The 22,166-nt window shown below is 46.6% G+C and overlaps 1 protein-coding gene across 4 annotated transcripts in view; it reads left to right on the plus strand.

The window, feature by feature from the left end:
* CNPY2 (canopy FGF signaling regulator 2) overlaps nucleotides 1-22,166 on the plus strand; it is a 56,122-nt gene that overhangs the window by 28,635 nt on the left and 5,321 nt on the right. For all 4 annotated transcript variants that reach the window (XM_069758383.1, XM_069758382.1, XM_069758380.1 and 1 more), the window contains 2 exons: nucleotides 4,432-4,629; nucleotides 20,675-20,771. In XM_069758383.1, the coding sequence (XP_069614484.1) occupies nucleotides 4,432-4,629; nucleotides 20,675-20,771 (295 nt within the window). The remainder of the gene's footprint in view (nucleotides 1-4,431; nucleotides 4,630-20,674; nucleotides 20,772-22,166) is intronic.

The raw sequence follows: 22,166 nt of genomic DNA on the forward strand, positions 1-22,166 counted from the left end.
AACTGATGCATGGACCAGTAGCCATGGCCATGGACGTTACGTGTCCATTACCGCACACTGGGTTAATGTGGTGGATGCAGGTCCACAGGGGACAACAATACTGGCACAGTTCTGCCCAGCCCACATTCTAGGAAACAGTTGGCTGTAGGCGTTTGCTCCTCCTCCTCCTCCAGAAGCGAAAGCTCGTCCACAGAGCGCAGTCGCACGACCACTCCATCCGCAGCTGTCAGTGTTGCACCCATGGTGTCCCATTATGGAACAGCTAGTGGGAAGCATCAACAGGCTGTGCTGCAAATGAAGTGTTTGGGCGGCAACAGACACACCGCGGAAGTACTGGCCGAGTACTTGCAGCAAGAAACTGAGTCATAGCTGGGCGGTGTACATCTTGTGGCAGGCAAGGTAGTCAGTGATAATGGAAGGAATTTTATGGCTGCCGTAGCCCTTTCAGAACTGAAACACATACCTTGCCTGGCTCACACATTGAACCTGGTGGTGCAGTGCTTCCTCAAGAATTACCCTGATTTACCAGCCCTGCTCCTGAAGGTGCGAAGACTTTGCTCACACATCCGCCGGTCGCCCGTACACTCCAGCCGTATGCTGAACCATCAGCGATCGCTGAATCTTCCCCAGCACCGCCTAATAATCGACGTGGCAACAAGGTGGAACTCCACACTGCACATGCTTCAGAGGCGTGCTGTCATGTATTTGTGGGTGGATACACATACACGGGCAGGCAGTTGGATTGCAGACATGGAGTTGTCTGGTGTGCAGTGGTCGAAGCTCCAAGACCTCTGTCAAGTCCTTCAGTGTTTTGAGGAATGCACACGGCTGGTCGGTGCGGACGACGCCATCATAAGCATGAGCATCCCACTAATGCGTCTGCTGATGCAAAGTTTGAGGCACATCAAGGAGCAGGCGTCTGCGGCCGAGGAGGAGGGAAGCCTTGATGACAGTCAGCCATTGTCTGCTCAGGGAACTTTCCTGGACGAGGTGGCGGACGAAGAGGAGAAGGAGGATGATGGGGCGGAATATTTATGGGAGGAGGATGCTTCACGGGGAAATAGAAACTGGTGGCATTGCAAGGTGAGGTACAGGGTTTTTGCGGGCCACATGTAGATTTGCAAGAAAGTGCTCCTCAACCCAGCACAAGCAGTGAATTGACACCTGGAACTTTGGCCCACATGGCAGAGTATGCCTTGCGTATCCTAAAACGGGACCCCCGCATTATCAAAATGATGACGATTACTGGTTAGCATGCCTCCTGGATCCACAATACAAAGGCAAATTATCATGCCACATGAGAACCTTGAGCAAATATTGGCTACCAAACAAGCAACTCTTGTAGACCGTTTGGTTCTGGCATTCCCAGCACACAGCGGCGCTGATGGTTCTCACACGAGCTGTAGGGGGCAACATGGCAGAGATGTTAGAGGTGCACAAAGCCGAAGTGGCGTTGGACACGGGATTTATGACCAGGTTGTGGAGTGATTTCGCAATGACCGCAGACACGACAGGTACTGCTGCATCGATGCAAAATGACAGGACACCGCATTTGTCCAGTATGGTAACCAACTATTTTTCCGCCATTATCGATGTTCTCCCTCACAGGTCATTCCCCTTTGATTACTGGGCATCTAAACTAGACACCTGGCCCGAATTGGCAGAATATGCATTACAGGAGCTCGCTTGCCCAGCTGCTAGTGTGCTCTCAGAAAGAGTCTTCAGTGCTGCTGGTTCGATACTGACCGAAAAAAGGACACGTCTGGCTCCCCGAAATGTTGATGATCTAACCTTCATTAACATGAACCAATCATGGATTTCCAATTATTTTGCCCCACCTTCACCTGCAGACACGTAGCTTGCCTGAAAAATTGCTTGTATTTGGCCTCCTCTTACTGATTGCTCCAATTCCGCCATTTGCAGGTGCCGAATGTCCACCATAGGCCCTTTTTATACCTCCCTAAATGGGCTGACTCCCCCCACAGGGCCGTGGTCACAACTTGGCGCAAGCACCCGTGCGAGTGCCATTTGCCTGGACAGGTGTGTGTTCCCACTCTTGGGCGACGGCACTGGCACAGGGTCCCACATAGTACAATGAAGTGTTTCTGATGGTGGTGGTGCACAACCAACGTCAGACACACTGTCGTAATATGAGGGGCCCTGTGCCAGTGCCGCCGCCCACGAGAGGGTGTTCCCCCCCCCCCCCCCCCAGCTCGAACTGTGCTCTACCACTGTGTAGTCTGTGCTGTTAAATCCTTAAATGGCACTGCCATTACAAGTTTGTTGCAATGATAGATGATAGTTAAATTATACAGGGACCCTGGCCTCCATTTAGACCCCTTAATGCTTTGCGCCAACTACCACTGTCTGCAACTCTGCATAGGAGCCCACCCCTGTACATCGCTATGCCACCAGTTTATTTATTATGACGAATTCATTGGCTGACATTTAGGCAACTATAGTATTTAGGCCTACTAACTGTCAGCAACTTATAACAGTTGTCCTCCGCTGAACAAAGCTATGCCACCTGAGTAATCCTGTTACCAATTGGGAACTGCATTTTGCCACCTTTTTTTATTTTAGGCCTCTGTCTGTCTGTCTGTGCCACACATTACAACTTCCCCCCCCCCCCCCTACCCCCCTGAAACAAGCTAGGCCACCGGGTTAGTCCTGGTAGCAGTTTAGAACCGCATTTTGCCACCTTTTTTTATTTTGGGCCTCTGTCCGTGCCACACATTACAACTGTCCTCCGCTTTACAAAGCTATGCCGCCTGTGTACTCCACTTACCTATTTTGAACTGCATTTTGCCTACTTGCTTATTAAGGCCTACCAACTGTGTCTGCCTCCCATTACTGTTGTCCTCCACTGAACAAAGCTGAGCCTCAATTTTCATCCGGTGTCAGATATTTAACTGCATTTGGCCTACTTCTTTGGTTGGGCCTACAAATGGTGTGAGCCGCAGCTTGGTGTTCTCCACAGAAAAAAGGTGATCTTAAATTTACAGGCTTTCGGCCTATATCAAATATTACACTGCATTTGGCCTACTTGTTTGGTTGGGCCTACTAGTGGTGTCTGCGGCTGCTTGGTGTTCTCCTCCACTTTACAAAGCTGAGCTTCAATCTTCAGGCTTTCGGCCTACATCACATATTACACTGAATTTGGGCTACTGGTTTGGTTGGGCGTACTAATGGTGTCTGCGGCTGCTTGGTGTTCTCCTCCACTGAACAAAGCTGTGCCGCCTGTTTACTCCTGTTACCAATTTTGAACTTCATTTGGCCCACTTTATTACTTGGGCCTACTAACTGTGTCTGCCACTCATTACAGTTTTTTGCCACTGAACAAAGCTATCCCGCTTGTTTAGTCCTGTTACCAATTTTTAACTGCATTTAGCCTACTTTATTCTTTGGGACTATATCTGTGTTTCCTCCTCCTCCTGCCCATTGGCCAGCCACTGCTACATGAGTCTGCTGGTACATTCACCCAGACCATTACATTCCCCTTGCACTCTACACAGCCAGAATCTGACCCTGCTGAAAGTCAGGTTCCCCTTCCCGCATACTATACCACCTTACACGGGGACAAAGAGGAAGCTGCAGATGAAAGTGCAGGTTCCTTCATCAGGTCGGGGGGCATACTCGTTGGCGCCGTCACTGCCACAGGGCCCCTCATAGTACGCAAACGTGTCTCTGCCGGTGGGAGGCGCCCCCGCCGTCAAACACACTGCCGTACTTTGAGGGGCCCTGTGCCAGTGCCAATGCGAATGAGTGGGGCCCCCCTGCTTGCTCGGTATCACAGCACTTGCAAAGTTTCAATACTTACCTCTCCCTGCTCCACCGACATGACGTATTCCGCGTTTCCTGGGGCCACGAACATCTTGAGCCAGCCCTACCCCCCACAACTTTAGCCAAATGACCCCCTGTTTTCAATGCCTAACTATTATTATAAAGTAAATTAAGATTGACAAGCTTAAGAAATAAGAATTAATGTTTTTGGCATAAAAATGGGCACTGTAGGTGTTTTCCTGTCCTCCACTCACTGCCGACTTTGATTCCCCATTGACTTGCATTAGGTTTCGTGTTTTGTTCGATCCACGACTTTTCGCAATAATCGGCCGATTTCACCCGACCCAACTTTTGAGAAAGTCGGGTTTCGCAAAACCCGACTCGATCCTAAAAAAGTAAAAGTCGCTGAACCCTACTTGCATTGTTCATGCTTCTATGATGGAAGCAAAGCTGAACTTTAGGATTCTAAGGAAAAGCAGCAAAACATGCTTTTTGTATACAGTGTTTTTTCACTGCCAAGAGATCAGGTTTTTGCTGCAGCAAAAAAGCAAAATGTGAACATAGCCTAAAAAAAAAAAACACAAAAACATGTTTTAAACCAAAGGTCATTTTCTGATGATGGCTCCCCATTTAATATATTGAATTTAGGTTCCCTATGCCCGAACTGAATCTCATCTTATGGAGCTTCTAGAACATGTTTGTGAAAACATGAAACATTATGGCGAGAAGGTAGACCCAGACATGCAGCGAAAAACCTACGTACGTGTCCTTTCTCGTGATGGAAAAATTATGGATGCCTCCAACACCAACATCGATAAAGAAGTGATATCCGATTTGAAATTTACCGTGAGTATGGCTGATTTTTAGTGTTTAAATCTGCGTGTTAATACTTATTGTCTGCTTACCTTTATTTAATTCTCAGTAAGGCCTCATTCAGATGTTGGTGACATATTTATATACGGTATATATTGTGAGGAGTTGCCTCGATCCGCTGCTTCGCAAAAGTAGACACAGGAATGGTCCTAGTAGTAAATCACCTGCTGGCCTATTGTAGACGCATAAACCTTCGCAGGGTTCAGAAAAAACAAACGGAGCCTTTCTGGCTAAAAGGTAAAACTAAGATAAGTCTGACACAGTGGCATAACTACCGCGGTCGCAGCGGTTGCCATTGCGACGGGGCCCGGCTGGTCAAGGGCCCCCCGCCCGGCAGGTCAGAGGCACCGGCCGACACCATGTTGCAGTGCAGGAGGAGATCCCTCCCGCACGGCAACAGTCCCAGGCGTATCTAGGGGGAGGGGGCAGCCGGGGTATGGGAGAGGAACTTGGAAGCAGCACTGTGAGACTGTGACAGCGTCTCCTGCTCTGAGCCCCGGGACTGAAGGGGAGAGCGGGGGAGGGGCGGGACATGACAGCGGTGTGCAAGCAGGAGACGCTGAGGAGCTGCAGGTTAATATCAGCCTCCGCTTTACCAGAGAGGAGTGTGAGATGTGTGTATGAGCTGGTGTGTTTGTGTGTGATATCTATAGTGTGTGTGTGTTATATATGTAGTGTGTGTGTGTGTGATATCTGTAGTGCGTGTGTTATATATGTAGTGTGTGTGATATCTGTAGTGTGTGTGTGTGATCTGTAGTGTGTTATATATGTAGTGTGTGTGTGATATCTGTAGTGCGTGTGTTATATATGTAGTGTGTGTATGACATCTGTAGTGTGTGTGTGTGTGTGATATCTGTAGTGTGTGTGTGATCTGTAGTGCGTGTGTTATATATGTAGTGTGTGTGTGTGTGTGATATCTGTAGTGTGTGTGTTTGTGATATCTGAAGTGTGTGTGTGATATCTGTAGTGTGTGTGAGGCAGGGGCGTAACTATGACAGACTGGCAAGTCAGGAGCCTGATAGGTCAGAGGCACCCGACTGCCCCTGTCGCAGCCGCCGCAGTGAACTATACCGGCGTTTATGATGCCGGTACAGTTCAAAGCAATGATGGAGGAGAGAGCGTCAGCTGATGCTCCCTCTCCCATCATTCCCCTCTGCCTCTGACACTGCGGGTGCGTGATGACATCACTTCATCGCGCACCCGCTGTGTGTGGGGCCCAGGCAGTGCAGCATCTGCACAGGTGATGGTGGCCGCCATATTGGCAAAGCCTGTGGCGGCTGCTGGGACCGGGAACAGGCGGTTCCGGAGCTAGTGGGGAGCACGTGGACCAAGCCGCCCAGGAGGGGGATGCCGCAGCGGCTCAGCCATATGGAGGTTCCGGGGATGAACATGGAGGTGTAGGGGACCGGCGGAAGTGAGGTGTGTCTGCTGCCCGTGTGTCGCCGTCTCGGCCCCCAGCGTCCCTGGCCCCCTGTGACACCAGCCCCGTTTCGTCCCTGCTGTCCCGTGCCCCATGTCCTAGTAGGTCCCCAGGTTCAGGTCATGGTGCTCCTCTAGGCTCCCCGTACACACCTTGTTCCTCCTCCCCTGGTCTCCCAATGATCCTCATCTCCCATGCCCTGAGTCCTCCTGCACCCCCCATGCATTCCCTGCCCCTTGTCCCCGTGTGATTCGTCTGCCCTGCTCTCAAGTCTCCCCTGTCCCCTTTCTCACCGTGTGTTCTCCATCTACCCTGTCCTTGTAATCCCTGTGCCCCCTTCTTCCCTCCTCCCAAGTCTCCCCCCCATCTTCCTCTGTCGCCTTGCATCCCTATCTACTCTGCCCTCGGAGTCCCCTTGTGTCCTCTTGTGCCTGTCTCCATTGCACCCTAGTCCCCGTGTGTCCCATTGTGCCCTTCTCCCCTTCCTCTTAGTCCCTATGAGTCCCCTTGTGCTTCTATCCCTTGTCCCCGTGTGTAGCCTTGTGTCAGTGTCCCTTGCCCACTAGTCCCTGTGTGTCCCCTTGCGTCTGTCTCCCTTGTCCCCTTATGCTTGTGTCCCTTGTCCCTGTGTGCCAGTCTTCCTTGCCCATTAGTCCCTGTGTGTCCCCTTCTCAGTCTCCCTGGCCAACTAGTCCCTGTGTGTCCCCTTGTGCCAGTCTCCCTTGTCCCCTTGTGTCAGTCCCCCTTGCTCACTAGTCCCCTTGTAACCTTCTCCCCTGCCTCCTAGCCCCCACATGTCCCCTTGTGCCTGTCTTCCTTGCTCCCTAGCCCCCCTATGTTACCATTGTGCTTGTCTCCCCTACTCCCATTGTGTCCTTGTCCCCTGCCCCCTAGTCACCATTTCCTCATGTCTTTCTCACTGCCCCTGTATGGAGGGGCTGCATTACACTGTGAGGGGGGCTGCATTATATTCTATGGGGGTTACATTGTATTGTATGGCAGGGCTGCAGTATACTCTGTGGGGTGGCTGTATTATACTATATGTGGGCTGCATTATACTGAATTGAGGACTATGGGGAATATATTATACTATATGAAGAACTATGGTCCATCATACTATGGGAAGTGAATTGTACCCTACCCTCATCCACAAAGCTCTCCATGGCTCAGCACCACCCTACATCTCCTCCCTGGTATCAGTCTAGCACCCTACCCGTGCCCTCCGCTCCGCTAATGACCTCAGGTTAGCATCCTCAATAATCAGAACCTCCCACTCCCGTCTCCAAGACTTTACACGTGCTGCGCCGATTCTTTGGAATGCACTACCTAGGTTAATACGATTAATCCCTAATCCCCACAGTTTTAAGCGTGCCCTAAAAACTCATTTGTTCAGACTGGCCTACCGCCTCAATGCATTAACGTAACGATCCCTGTGTGGCCTATTTATATAAAAAATAAAAATAAAAAAAAATGTTCTCATTCACTTTATGCAGTTAATAGCCCTCTGTGTCTGTACTGTTACATACTTAGGCTGATAACTGGTTCATGCAGCTTTACATGAACACCCGAGCCTTACACTATGGCTGGTCTGAATAACTAAAGCAATTGTTACCATCCACCTCTCGTGTCTCCCCTTTTTCCTCATAGTTTGTAGCTTGCGAGCAGCAGGGCCCTCATTCCTCCTGGTATCTGTTTTGAACTGTATTTCTGTTATGCTGTAATGTCTATTGTCTGTACAAGTCCCCTCTATAATGTAAAGTGCTACGGAATATGTTGGCGCTATATAAATAAAAATTATTATTATTATTATTAATTGTACAACATAGATGACGATGGCGGTGCATTATACTATATGGAGCACTATGAGCAGTGTATTATACTATATGGAGGACTGAGCAGTGTATTTTAATATATGGAGGACTATGAGGGGTGTATTATACTATATGGAGGACTATGAGGGGTGTATTATACTATATGGAGGACTATGAGGGGTGTATTATACTATATGGAGGACTGAGCAGTGTATTATACTATATGGAGCACTACGAAGAGTGTATTATGCTATATGGAGGACTATGAGGAGTGTATTTTAATATACGGAGGAGTGTATTATACTATTTGGAGGACTGAGGAGTGTACAATACTATATGGGGGACTATGGGGAGTGTATTATACTATAAGGAGTACTATGGGGGTGCATTATACGTACTTCTCATATGGATCCCCATGACTTCTATGTTAGCCCCTGATGAGTATAATGGTTTATTTTCTTTTATACATTACATAACAATGGCAGTACGGGGGACAGATATATACCAGGATGGGGCCCTGGATAGTTATGCAACTGAGGTCACACTATACAACTTTGCAATAAAGCTATAGTGTGCAATATTAATAGGGAAAATGTGAATTTGGGTGGAAAATATTTTGGCATGGTGGAGGGCCCCATTTGAAAGTTCGCACCGGGGCCCATAACTTTGTAGTTACGCCACTGGTCTGACACATGGCTTCACTGCAGGTAAGTTCCACCTCTCCACCAATACACCACACAGACAAAATCACAGGTCGAGGTATATATCACATGTATTAGTCACGTGATCATGACATCACTGCAGCTCCTCAAATACCTGCAGGGAAAGGGGTACGGTGAGCACCCAACTCGCCTAAAACCAGCCCACTGAAATCTATACTTGGCCTCTCAGCACCTAGTGTGCTGGAAACACAAAAACATTCCTGTTTCACATCACTAACCGCTGAAAGGGCAGGGACCCGTAACTCCCTTCCTGTGTCATAATAATAATATATATATATATATATATATATATATATATATATGCATATATATATATATATATACGGTATATGTATATATATATATATATATATCCAAATTCTATTACTGCTCTGGACAAGATTTTCATCAGTGTTTGGTCAGTCTGTCAACTTTTACCATTTTTGGATCATCAATTTTTCTTGTGCTAAAAAAAACTAATGGAGATTTTTTGAGGTTGAAGCAGATAGAATGACCATTGTAGTCTATAGAGAGGGACACGTTCATTTTTAATTAGAGACAAATCCTACTCGCTATGAGCAAACTCAATTGGCACACTGATGGCATCCTTGTGCAGTTCATTTCTCACTGACTATTTGCTAGGAGAACCTCAAAAAACAGAAAAGAAAAAGCAACAAAGATCAGCTCACCTTCTCTGAGTCCCAGCGCGCAGATCATGCAGTGCTGCAAGTAGTATGAAGATGAAGCAGAAGTCCAGCGTGGGTGATGTCCATAAAAAATACCTTTTATTCCATCTTCAATAAAAGCACGTACAGTTAGGGCCAGAAATATTTGGAGAGTGACACAATTTTCGCGAGTTGGGCTCTGCATGCCACCACATTGGATTTGAAATGAAACCTCTACAACAGAATTCAAGTGCAGATTGTAACGTTTAATTTGAAGGGTTGAACAAAAATATCTGATAGAAAATGTAGGAATTGTACACATTTCTTTACAAACACTCCACATTTTAGGAGGTCAAAAGTAATTGGACAAATAAACATAACCCAAACAAAATATTTTTATTTTCAATATTTTGTTGCAAATCCTTTGGAGACAATCACTGCCTTAAGTCTGGAACCCATGGACATCACCAAACGCTGGGTTTCCTCCTTCTTAATGCTTTGCCAGGCCTTTACAGCCGCAGCCTTCAGGTCTTGCTTGTTTGTGGGTCTTTCCGTCTTAAGTCTGGATTTGAGCAAGTGAAATGCATGCTCAATTGGGTTTAGATCTGGAGATTGACTTGGCCATTGCAGAATGTTCCACTTTTTGGCACTCATGAACTCCTGGGTAGCTTTGGCTGTATGCTTGGGGTCATTGTCCATCTGTACTATGAAGCGCCGTCCAATCAACTTTGCAGCATTTGGCTGAATCTGGGCTGAAAGTATATCCCGGTACACTTCAGAATTCATCCGGCTACTCTTGTCTGCTCTTATGTCATCAATAAACACAAGTGACCCAGTGCCATTGAAAGCCATGCATGCCCATGCCATCACGTTGCCTCCACCATGTTTTACAGAGGATGTGGTGTGCCTTGGACCATGTGCCGTTCCCTTTCTTCTCCAAACTTCCCATCATTCTGGTACAGGTTGATCCTTGTCTCATCTGTCCATAGAATACTTTTCCAGAACTGAGCTGGCTTCTTGAGGTGTTTTTCTGCAAATTTAACTCTGGCCTGTCTATTTTTGGTATTGATGAATGGTTTGCATCTAGATGTGAACCCTTTCTATTTACTGTCATGGAGTCTTCTCTTTACTGTTGACTTAGAGACAGATACACCTACTTCACTGAGAGTGTTCTGGACTTCAGTTGATGTTGTGAACGGGTTCTTCTTCACCAAATTAAGTATGCGGCGATCATCCACCACTGTTGTCATCCGTGGACGCCCAGGCCTTTTTGAGTTCCCAAGCTCACCAGTCAATTCCTTTTTTCTCAGAATGTACCCAACTGTTGATTTTGCTACTCCAAGCATGTCTGCTATCTCTCTGATGGATTTTTTCTTTTTTTTCAGCCTCAGGATGTTCTGCTTCACCTCAATTGAGAGTTCCTTTGACCGCATGTTGTCTGCTCACAGCAACAGCTTCCAAATGCAAAACCACACACCTGGAATCCACCCCTGACCTTTTAACTACTTCATTGATTACAGGTTAACGAGGGAGACACCTTCAGAGTTAATTGCAGCCCTTAGAGTCCATTGTCCAATTACTTTTGGTCCCTTGAAAAAAGTGGACGCTATGCATTACAGAGCTATGATTCCTAAACCCTTTCTCCGATTTGGATGTGGAAACTATCATATTGCAGCTGGGAGTGTGCACTTTCAGCCCATATTATATATATATACGGTAATTGTATTTCTGAACATGTTTTTGTAAACAGCTAAAATAACAAAACTTGTGTCACTGTCCAAATATTTCTGGCCCTAACTGTAAGTCCAAAATCCATCTTTATATCCAAAGACACAAAAACGAGTAATTCTTCCAATTACGAACAATCGGCAACAGGCGCAGTCCGGCCGCGAATTGGCGCGGGATTTGAAACACGCTTCGCTAATTGGTCGCAGTTGGCCAAATCCTTTTGTATTCAATGCATTATTCTAAAATCTTCATAAATAAACTACATACATATTCTAGAATACCCGATGCGTTAGAATCGGGCTACCATCTAGTTCTGTATAAACAGAACATGTGCTAGCGACAACAATGGCAGTCTAAGCATAGGAAGTTTCATCTAAACAGGCAATTAAACAGCAGTTGATTGGCGCTTGTTTAATGGCCGCCACTGTAAACCCATACTTAAAATTTTTCCCAAATTAGAATACCGTACTTTATTTATGAAGATTTTAGAATAATGCATTGAATACACAGGATTCGGCCAACCGCGACCAATTAGCGAAGCGTGGTTCAAATCCCGCGCCAGTTTGCGGCCAGACTGCGCCTGTCGCTGATTGTTCGCGGCCGGCCTCGTAGTATATAGCACAGCCCACGTAGTATATGGCACAGCCACGTATTATATAGCACAGCCACGTATTATATAGCACAGCCACGTAGTATATAGCACAGCCCACGGAGTATATAGCACAGCCCACGGAGTATATAGCACAGCCACGTAGTATATAACACAGCCCACGGAGTGAATAACAGCCCACATAGCATATAACACAGCCACGTAGTGAATAACACAGCCCACGTAGTGAATAACACAGCCCACGTAGTGAATAACACAGCCCACGTAGTGAATAACACAGCCCACGTAGTGAATAACACAGCCCACGTAGTGAATAACACAGCCCACGTAGTGAATAACACAGCCCACGTAGTGTATAGCACAGCCCACGTAGTGTATAGCACAGCCCACGTAGTATATAATTGTCTATGGGTCACTTCCATCTTTCTGTCTGTCCTTCTGTCTGTCTTTCTGTCACGGATATTCATTGGTCGCGGCAAAACAGCCACGACCAATCAGCGACGGGCACAGTCCGGAAGAAAATGGCCGCTCCTTACTGCCCGCAGTCAGTGCCCCGCGCCCGCATACTCCCCTCCAGTCACCGCTCACACAGGGTTAATGACGGCGGTAATGGACCGCGTTATGCCGCGGGTAACGCACTCCGTAACCGCTGCTATTAACCCTGTGTGTCCCCAACTTTTTGCTATTGATGCTGCCTATGCGGCATCAATAGTAAAAAAATGTTATGTTAAAAATAATAAAAAAACAGAAAGCCTGCTATTCTCGCCCTCCGTAGTCCGCCGAGCCACATGCGCCTGCCGCCATCTTTTGTTCCGGGCGATGCATTGCGAAATTACCCAGAAGACTTAGCTGTCTCGCAAGACCGCTAAGTCATCTGGGTAATTTTGCAATGCATCCTGGGAACGGAAGATGGCGGCAGCCGCGTGCATATCGCCGGAGCTTCGGTGGATCCCAGGGGTGAGTATATAACTATTTATTATTTTAATTATTTTTTAACAGGGATATGGTGCCCATACTGCTGTATACTACGTGGGCTGTGTTAGATACCGCATGGCTGCTATATACTACATAGGCAGTGTTATATACTATGTGGGCTGTGTTATGTACTGCGTGGGCTGTGCTATATATTACGTGGCCACTGTTATATACTGCGCGGGCAGTGTTAAATACTACGTGGCTGCTATATACTGCGTGGGCAGTGTTATATACTACGTGGCTGCTATATACTGCGTGGGCTGTGCTATATATACTAGACTAGATGGTAGCCTGATTCTAACGCATCGGGTATTCTAGAATATGTATGTAGTTTATTTATGAAGATTTTAGAATAATACATTGAATACACAGGATTCGGCCAACCGCGACCAATAAGCGAAGCGTGGTTCAAATCCCACGCCAATTCGCGGCCGTACTGCGCCTGTTGCGGATTGTTCGTGGCCGGCCACATAGTATATAGCACAGCCACATAGTATACAGCAGCCCACGTAGCACATAGCACAGCCACGTAGTATATAGCACAGCCACATAGTATATAGCACAGTCCACGTTGTATATAGCACAGCCATGTAGTATATAACAGCCTACGGAGTGTATTACAGCCTACATAGCATATAACACAGCCACGTAGTATATAACAGCCCACGCACGCAGTGTATAACACAGCCCACGCACGCAGTGTATAACACAGCCCACGCACGCAGTGTATAACACAGCCCACGCACGCAGTGTATAACACAGCCCACGCACGCAGTGTATAACACAGCCCACGCACGCAGTGTATAACACAGCCCACGCACGCAGTGTATAACACAGCCCACGCACGCAGTGTATAACACAGCCCACGCACGCAGTGTATAACACAGCCCACGCACGCAGTGTATAACACAGCCCACGTAGTGTATAACACAGCCCACGTAGTGTATAACACAGCCCACGCAGTGTATAGCACAGCCCACGCAGTGTATAGCACAGCCCACGTAGTGTATAGCACAGCCCACGTAGTGTATAGCACAGCCCACGTAGTGTATAGCAATGTGGGCATCATATCCCTGTTAAAAAAAAAAAAAATTAAAATAAAAATAGTTATATACTCACCTTCCTCGCGTGCTCCGGTCCCAAGAGTGCATTGTTGTCTCGCGAGATGATGAAGTAGTGGTCTCGCGAGACCGCTACGTCATCATTTCGCAAGATCGCAATGCATGGAGCGGTCACCGGAGCGTTGCGAGGAGCTGGAAAGGTTTGTTCTGGATCCGAGGGGCCAACGGACGGTGAGTATATAACTATTTTTTTACTTTTTTTATTATTTTTAACATTAGATCTTTTTACTATTGAGGCTGCATAGGCAGCATCAATAGTAAAAAAGTTGGTCACACAGAGTTAATAGCAGCGTTAACGGAGTGCGTTACACCGCGGCATAATGCGGTCCGCTAACGCTGCCATTAACCCTGTGTGAGCGCTGACTGGAAGGGAGTATGGAGCGGCCATTTTGCTGTGCCCGTCACTGATTGGTCGTGTTAAATCAGCGACTTGGGATTTCCGTTACAGACAGAAAGACAGACAGACAGAAAGACGGAAGGTGGACCTTAGACAATTATATAGTAGATGATGTGCTACTGAGAATATTTTTTTTTTCAAGCAAGAGTAAAAATCATTGTTTGTATAGAGTGACCTTCTGGGTTTTTTTTTGTTTGTTTTTACCTCCAATCTATACTACAAATACAGAGAATACTGTCGAATAAGTTTGCTCCCAATCATTAGCCTAACCCAGGGTTCAAAAGTAGTAACCAGGACTGATATACCAATTGACCTAGATTCCCCGGATTATCAAGTGACAGTGGATAGCCTCATTGAGGCCGTCAAACAGACTTTGAAGATTGGACTCTAATTCTGCCCCAGTGGACGCGGTGTCCTTCATGCGGACCAGACGATCTCATAAGGTTTTCTCTAACCATCATGAATTTCAGGACATGGTCCGGTGGCAAAGGGAGTGACTGGAAAAATGCTTCACATGGAGAAACCGATTAAAGCGAGATATCTATTTTCTTCGGATCTATGGAAGGAAGGGTCAGTGTATCCTCCGGTATCACATCTGTCCACCAAAACCCTCCTATCCTGGCCAAATGGTTCTTCCATTAAAGATCACACGGACCGTCAGTTAGAAACTCTGGCCCGTTCAGTTTTTGGAGCGTCAGATGCAGCTTTCTCTCCCTCTTTCGCCGCAACGTGGATAGCTAAGGCTGTGGTCTCTTGGGCTGATACTCTGTCCAGAACCATTCAGGATAGTGACATTCCCCTGGAGGCAGCGGACCTGGCAAACTAGATCTCCCTAGCCGGGGATTATTTGGTGCACGCTTCCCTGGAAGCAGCTAACGGGGCCGCTATTGCAGCTGCACACAACATTTCCATTAGACATTGTGGCTCAGGGAATGGCGAGTGGACTCTGCTTCTAAAAAGGTCCTTGACGTCTCCGCCTTACCAGACTGGTCGTTTGTTGGAGAGAAGCTGGATCAGCTTATCTCTGACGCAACAGGTGGGAAAAGTAGATTACTTCCCCAGCAATAGACCAGGCGGCCATTTCGGCATCAGCAACAGACTTATTTCTGGTCCTTTCGCACAATCCGGGCTGGTCCACTACGACCACTTCTTCCTGATCTTGACACTCTCCGAGTAGGGACAGGGGCCTCTAGGTTTCATATATACCCAACCAGTCGTGAAAGAGCCGTCCCAAACAGCCAGATCTAGAACTCTTAAGTCCCATAGAATTTCAGCGCAATGATTCGTGGCATTTTCCGGTCGACACAAGCTAGTAGGCCATCGACTACTTTGGTTTCATCACGCCTGGCTCTGTCATTCTCGAATTTTCTTCTAGTCTTCCAGAAAGGTTCTTCCCCTCTCATCCCCCCCAAAACAGAGCATGGGCACGATCCTTTTGCCGAGTCTTCGATTCGCTATGCCACCACAGGATTATTATTCCTGTTCCAGAAAACGAGAGGTTCGAGGGGTTCTACTCGAACCTATTTGTGGTTCCAAAGAAAGCCGGAATGGTACGTCCTATCCTGGACCTGAAACTTCTAAACAAGTTTGCCAAGATCCGGCACTTCAAGATGGAGTCCCTCCATTCGGTCATCACCTCGATGGAGAAGGGGGAGTTACTAGCATCCATCGACATTCAGGATGCTTAGCTCCATATCCTCTTGACCGGCTGGGCCGTTTATCCCCCCGAGTCAAGCAGGGGCCCAGGGGTGGATGTTCAGATCTTCTCTCAACCAGGGGAAATCCCTTCTCCCGGTTCAATGGCTGGTGGTAATTATCAACGCCAGTCTTCTCGGCTGGGGAGCGGTCTTTCATCACCACACTGCCCAGGGGCGCTGATCAGCATTCGGTCATCCCAGCAGTTCACATCCCGGGTGTGGGGAAACTAGGCGACAGACTTCCTCAGCTGACAGGGTCTCTCCTCGGGAGAGTGGGCGCTTCATCCGGAGGTCTAACAACGGATCTGTCATCGCTGAGGGACCCCCGACGGCAATATGATGGCTTCCAGTTTATACGCCAAGGTACCCGAGTACATAGCTCGGTCTATAGATCTAGAATCCATTGGAGCGGATGCACTGGTTCTTCTGTGGCGTCAGTTTTGTCTTCCGTACGTGTTTCCCCCGCTCCCGTTACTTCTGTGGATCATCAGGAAGGTCAAGGCGGAAGGGGTCCCAGGGATCCTAGTCGCTCTGTATTGGCCACACCGGGTGTGGCACGCTAAGTTAGTGCACTTCGTTGGCGACGTCCCCTGGCGACTGCCGGATCGACCAGATCTGCTCTCCTAGGGCCCGATTTGCCACCAGAACTCAGGGGCCCTGTGTTTAACAGCTTAGCCGTTGAATTCGGGGTCCTATCCCAGTCTGGGTTCTTCCAACAGGTGGTTTGTACCATGATTAGCATCTGGAAGCCTGTGTCAGTACGCACCTATCACGGCACCTGGAAAACTTTTGTTGCACGGTGCAGAGGCTGGGGATGTACCCCTCTTGTCTTCTCCAATCCTTCCATTTTGGAGTTCCTCCAGACCGGTCTGGGTTCAGGCCTGGCACTTGGCTTCCTCAAAGGTCAGATCTCGGCCCTACTGGTTTTGTTCGGGGCAGGATTGCTTCCAATCTGCAAATAAGGACTTTCATTCAGGGGGTCTCAAGTGGTTCCCCCCTATGCCGTGGATATTTGGGACCTTAACCTGGTCCTGGGTGTTCTTCAGGACACTCTCTTCAAACCATTGCAGTACATCCCGCTGACCTTTTCTTGGAAAGTCGTTTTTCTTGTTGCGGTGACGTCAATCAGGAGGTTCTTGGAGTTAAACGCCTCATCCTATTGAGCCCCTTTCCTAATTTTTCACCAGGCCTAGGTGGTTCTCAGGCCGTCCCCGTCTGTCTTGATCAGTCGTCTCTTCTTTCCACCTTAACGAGGGACATTGTTCTGCCCTTGTTTTGCCCAACACCGGTACATTGTATTGAGAGGGCTCTTCACACTCTGGATGGGGTGAGGGCTCTCAGAAGGTACGTCTTGCGGACAGCATCCCTCCTTAAGTCGGGCACCTTATTTGTGCTTCCTAAGAGTCACAAGAAGGGATTACCTGCCTCAAAGTCCACAGTAGATTATCTGGTTGACACCAGCAATGTAGGATGTCGCCTACTTTTGCTTTGTCAAGCCTGGCTGTCATTCTCGATGAATGGGTCAGGGGCCTGGTCTCCTCCAAATACAAAATGAAATTTTTGTGTGGGCCACTTGGCGCCAAGTGTCGGCGGAACAGGTCTGCAAGGCTGTGACTTGGTCCGGTCTGCACACCTTCTCGAAGTCCTACAATATCCACACTCAGGCTTCCGGGCCTGGGCATCTGCAGGTGGCAGTAGCGCTCCTCTTGTCAGCTGGTATGTGGGGTTTGATCTGTTATGATGTTTCCCACCCAGGCACTGCTTTAGGACGTCCCATGGTCCTGTGTTCCCCAATGAGGCGAAAGAGAAACAGGGATTTTTGTGTACTCGCCGTAAAATCCTTTTCTCCGATCTACTCATTGGGGGACACAGCACCCACCTTGTTAACCTGACGGGTTTTTGCTTGTTCTTTTGTTGACGTGTATCTTTATTTCATGTTTATGATCTCCTACTGCTTTGTCACTGAACTGGTTCTATCCGGAGCCAGTGGGTGGTGTATACTGTAGAGGAGATAATTTTTCTATATTCACTTATTGTCAGCCTCTTAGTGGCAGCAGCATACACCCACCATCCTGTGTCTCCCAATGAGTACACATAAATCCCTGGTTGTTTTTTTGTTTTGTTTTTTTCTCATCATTTCAGCCTACTTTTTTTCTTGTTTTTCACTGCATTATATAGTAAAGTGAATGGTGGCATTCACAACTACAATTTGTCTGGCATAAGACAAGCTCTCATATATGGCTGTATCCAGCAGGAAGTAACATAAAAAGTTATGGCTTTTGAAAGATGGCAGGAAACAATGGTATAGCAAAAAAAAGTTATGTCATGAAAGGGTTATTGTGCATAAAATATTCTTCTTGCTTCATTAGAGAAAAGTGAAGTTGATATATCTATTTTATATCAGTGTCATTGATGTATTCCTTTGTGGTTTGAAATATGAACCCTATATTATGAAATCTTACATGTTAACCTTGAATTCAGAAAATATCTTCTCAATTTTATTTTTTTTTTTAATTTTTAAACCTTTTTCAATCCGTTTTTATTGAAGGGGTTGTCCACTACTAGGAGAACCCCTTCTTAAACTAAGTGTTTGGCCCCGATAGAATAATATAGCCTATACTCCCCTCCTGTGCTGGCGTCGTTTTTGCGTTGTTGGCACTCGCTCTCCCGGGGGCTGTGATGCGGTGTTGTGACGTGATGCTGGTGCCCAATCAGCGCTGGCGTCACTGTCTCCTCCTTCAGACAAACTGAACATGAAGAGGAAGTCAAGGCTGCAGCTGATTTCGAACTTCCTCTTCATGTTCAGTTTGTCTGAAGGCGGGGACAGTGATGCCAGCGCTCATTGGACGCCGGTGTCGCAATACCACCTCACAGCCCTGGGAGCGCGAGTGCAGAAATGGCGCCAGGTGATGTGAGTATAGGGTTTATTATTTTATCGGGGCTAAACATTTAGTTTAAGAAGGGGTTGTCCTAGTAGTGGACAATCCCTTTAATAGTAACGGTATTCTGCTTGTTGAATTCTTTTATGTAACTTAGTATTTAGAGAGGTGACTTATTACCAGAGTTTATTAGAAGGTGCTTTCAATGGACACATGACTTGATAAACAGTAACTGGCAAACTTCTACTGTGCTCCCGTACAGTTCTCTTTCTACACACATTGTCTGAAATTTGAGAGAGTAATTCTCTAAAAATAATTATCTATCAGATTATACTGTGTGTAGCTGTGTGTGTCCAGGGGAAATCACTATGTTGATGGGAACTTGACCCAGGATGTCAATCTGCGCATGCACCACCTCCAGAACTATTGTTCCAAAATCCACCGCATTGAAAACCATGTGAATTGTGGGGGCTCCGGGCTTTCACAAAATGTCGGCGGAGCCCCGCATCGCCAAACACCCCCTCTTGCCGCTAGCTTCCTATTGCAGCAATCCTCGGAACCCGCTCCACCGCAGACAGGCTACATTCGGATTTTAAGACGTGCCATCTGTTTGCCCCAAAATTTAGTGAGGAAAACGTGCGTCTTCTAATCCAAAAAATATGGCGGTTTTGACCAAAAAACATCCTCAGCGCTCACATCAAAATGTTTATTCTCTTAATATATTGCAGTCATATTATATTGCACTATGTACTTACAACTGCTCATTTTACCTTTCTACCCAGCTAATTCTTCTCTTTTCCATTAGGTCTATGACATCACATGATTAAAAACAGGCTAGCTGAATCTTTCTAAGCTCTATATAGAAACCAGAGGTAATTTTTCTGTGTATGACTCATCAGTCACTGCAAAAGTGCCTGGCAGTGGGGAGGAGAGAGCAGCTGCGTCAGGAAATGAAGAGGGGGAATGCTAAATGCAGGAACAAGCAACTTCCTGTTTCTACATAGAGCAGAGGAAAGAGAAGAATTAGCTGGATAGAAAGGCAAAATCAGCAATTGCAAGTACATAGTGCTATATAAGAATGATTGCAATGTATTAAGAGAACAAACACTTTGATGGGAGGAGGAGTGCTTCTTTAACTGTATGGAAAAGGATGACTGCACAACCAGATGACACAAGGTTTGTATGTAGTACTTGGCAAAGGAGACACATAGATCTGTATAGGAACTGAGACTCCAAAATGGAAGAATATTTCTAATAAAGACTGTTGTTTTGCATCATTTTTTATGTTAAGTGCATTTAAGAAATTGCTTAGAATGGCGCTCACTGCCTTGTTGTAACATGTATGAAGTCAGAACTCCACAAAGCTGGAAATGGTGAGCCCGGCCTAAACCATAAGGCTAAGTTCACACGTTTTTTCAAGCGTTTCTCGATGCGTTTTTTAAAACAAATTTTCGGCTATATTTTACAGTACCAGCATAGTCTGAGATTTCTGAAATCTCATGCAAACAGCTTAGTTTTTTTATGATCCGAATTCTGTGCTTTGCATGTTTTTTTGCACAATAGAGCATGTCACTTTTTTCAGCATTTTTTAAGTGTTTTTCACCCATTGAAATGAATGGGTGGTGAAACAACACACCAAAAAATGCAGGTATCGAGTTTTGCTGCGCTTTTTGTGCCAAAACCTGATTCTTTGGAATAGGACTTTTTTTTCAACACTAAACTTTATCAGCATACACAAGAGACAAATCCAGCATGCCAAAACTGCCGCAAAAATGCAAGATAAAAACAAGGAAAACATGCTTTTTTTCTGGTGCTTCTTTCCTGCCAAGACATCAGGTTTTGCTGCAGAAAAATATGCTGAAAAAACACCTAGTGTGAACTTACCTAACTGATATATACAGTGGGTGCAATCTGTTTGCTTCTAGCTTTATGTGTGACTGTGTGATTCTCATCTGTTGTTATTAGAATTTCTACAAAACAAAATTCATGAAAATGTTTCTTGTTCTCCTTGCAGTGTGAACGCATAGTTGAGGAATACGAGGATGAGCTAATAGAATTCTTCTCTCATGAAAAAGAAAATGTAAAGGACAAACTCTGCAGTAAACGAACAGGTAATTTATTCTCTAGGACAAGGTAATAGACGCTTGGTAATTAAGCTGAAACTACAAGATGCTTCTGGCCGTTCAGCTGAAACTCTGCCCCACATGGTGGTCAGTGGAAGAACAATCCTGAAACTACATTGTGTGGCAATTGGCATTACTGTGTAATCCTATATTTCTAGTGCTTTGGCACAAAGCACTATGTTGTAATCCGAACGTGGTTAACTTCTTATTATTATTCAGTCCGCAATTAATGCAGCCCGAACCGCTGCACTCACAGACTCCAGTGAGGTGTCATTTCGAAGCCAGCGTCCACGAGAGATGTGCTAAGTATTTTTCGTGTCGATCGGATTTGTAGTTTTGGCGCAATTTGCGTTTGAAATTTTTTTTCCCCTCATTGGAATTCATTGTCTCAATGTATTTCAATAGGGAAATTTTCCCATAGGATTATATTGGCCTGATTTCTGAGGCAATTTGAAAATAACTGCCAACTGCCACCTGGCTGATTAGCTCATTGATATGCGCAGTCAGACCCAGTTACTATGCCAACGCCTACGAACTCTACATGACCCCACCAGGACACAGGTTTTGCCATATACTACCAGCTGTGAAAGTGACAGCACAGCACAATTCCAAAGCACTATCTGTAGTCTTATTATTATTGCCCCGCCCACCAATTCGGGCCCTGAGTGGCCCCGCCCACCAAATCGGGCCCCAAGTGGCCCCACCCACCAAACCAGCGCCTGGGGGGCACCCAAGTGTGAAAGTCTTGCAAGGGCAGCCTGGGCACCATTCCAAAGCACTATCTGTAGTTCCTTCAGGAAATACCCATCTAGTTAGATTTAAAATTATTTCCCATCTATAAAGGAGCAAAATAAAGGGTCGTTACAAGAATGTCATTTTAGATGTAAATACCCAATAGCTGTACAATTTTGTTCCATAATTAATCCTGTATTTTGGTCCTTTTTAAATAAACTTAATGTTACTACTCGGTTGTTGGGTGACCTGGGACCAGGGGCTTCTTCCCTGTCCCTTACACTAGGGAGCGTCCTAGCTTGCCCTATTCCGTGGGTCGCTTGTGAAGGTGAAGATGCCAGGCAATGTGCCTTGCCTCATCTCCTATATTTGCTCTCTGTCTGTACCCTTCCCCCACCCAGGGAAGAGGGGCGTTGCCGTGCACCGCAGTACACCAACTAGGCTAACAAGGCAACACGAACAAGGGAAATAGAAAATACCAAGCATACAAATATTCACTCACATATAACAGAGGAATGCATCGGGGAGTGGAAGATGGGGGGAAAAACAAAGGAGGAGAAGGAAAGGGAATTAGCACACTTACAAACCCAAGCAACAGTCACTGATAAACCATACACCTTCTCATATAACCACCAAACACCTCTCCTACAA

This window comes from Ranitomeya imitator, chromosome 3 (genome assembly GCF_032444005.1).
Source record: "Ranitomeya imitator isolate aRanImi1 chromosome 3, aRanImi1.pri, whole genome shotgun sequence".
NCBI classification, from domain to species: domain Eukaryota; kingdom Metazoa; phylum Chordata; class Amphibia; order Anura; family Dendrobatidae; genus Ranitomeya; species Ranitomeya imitator.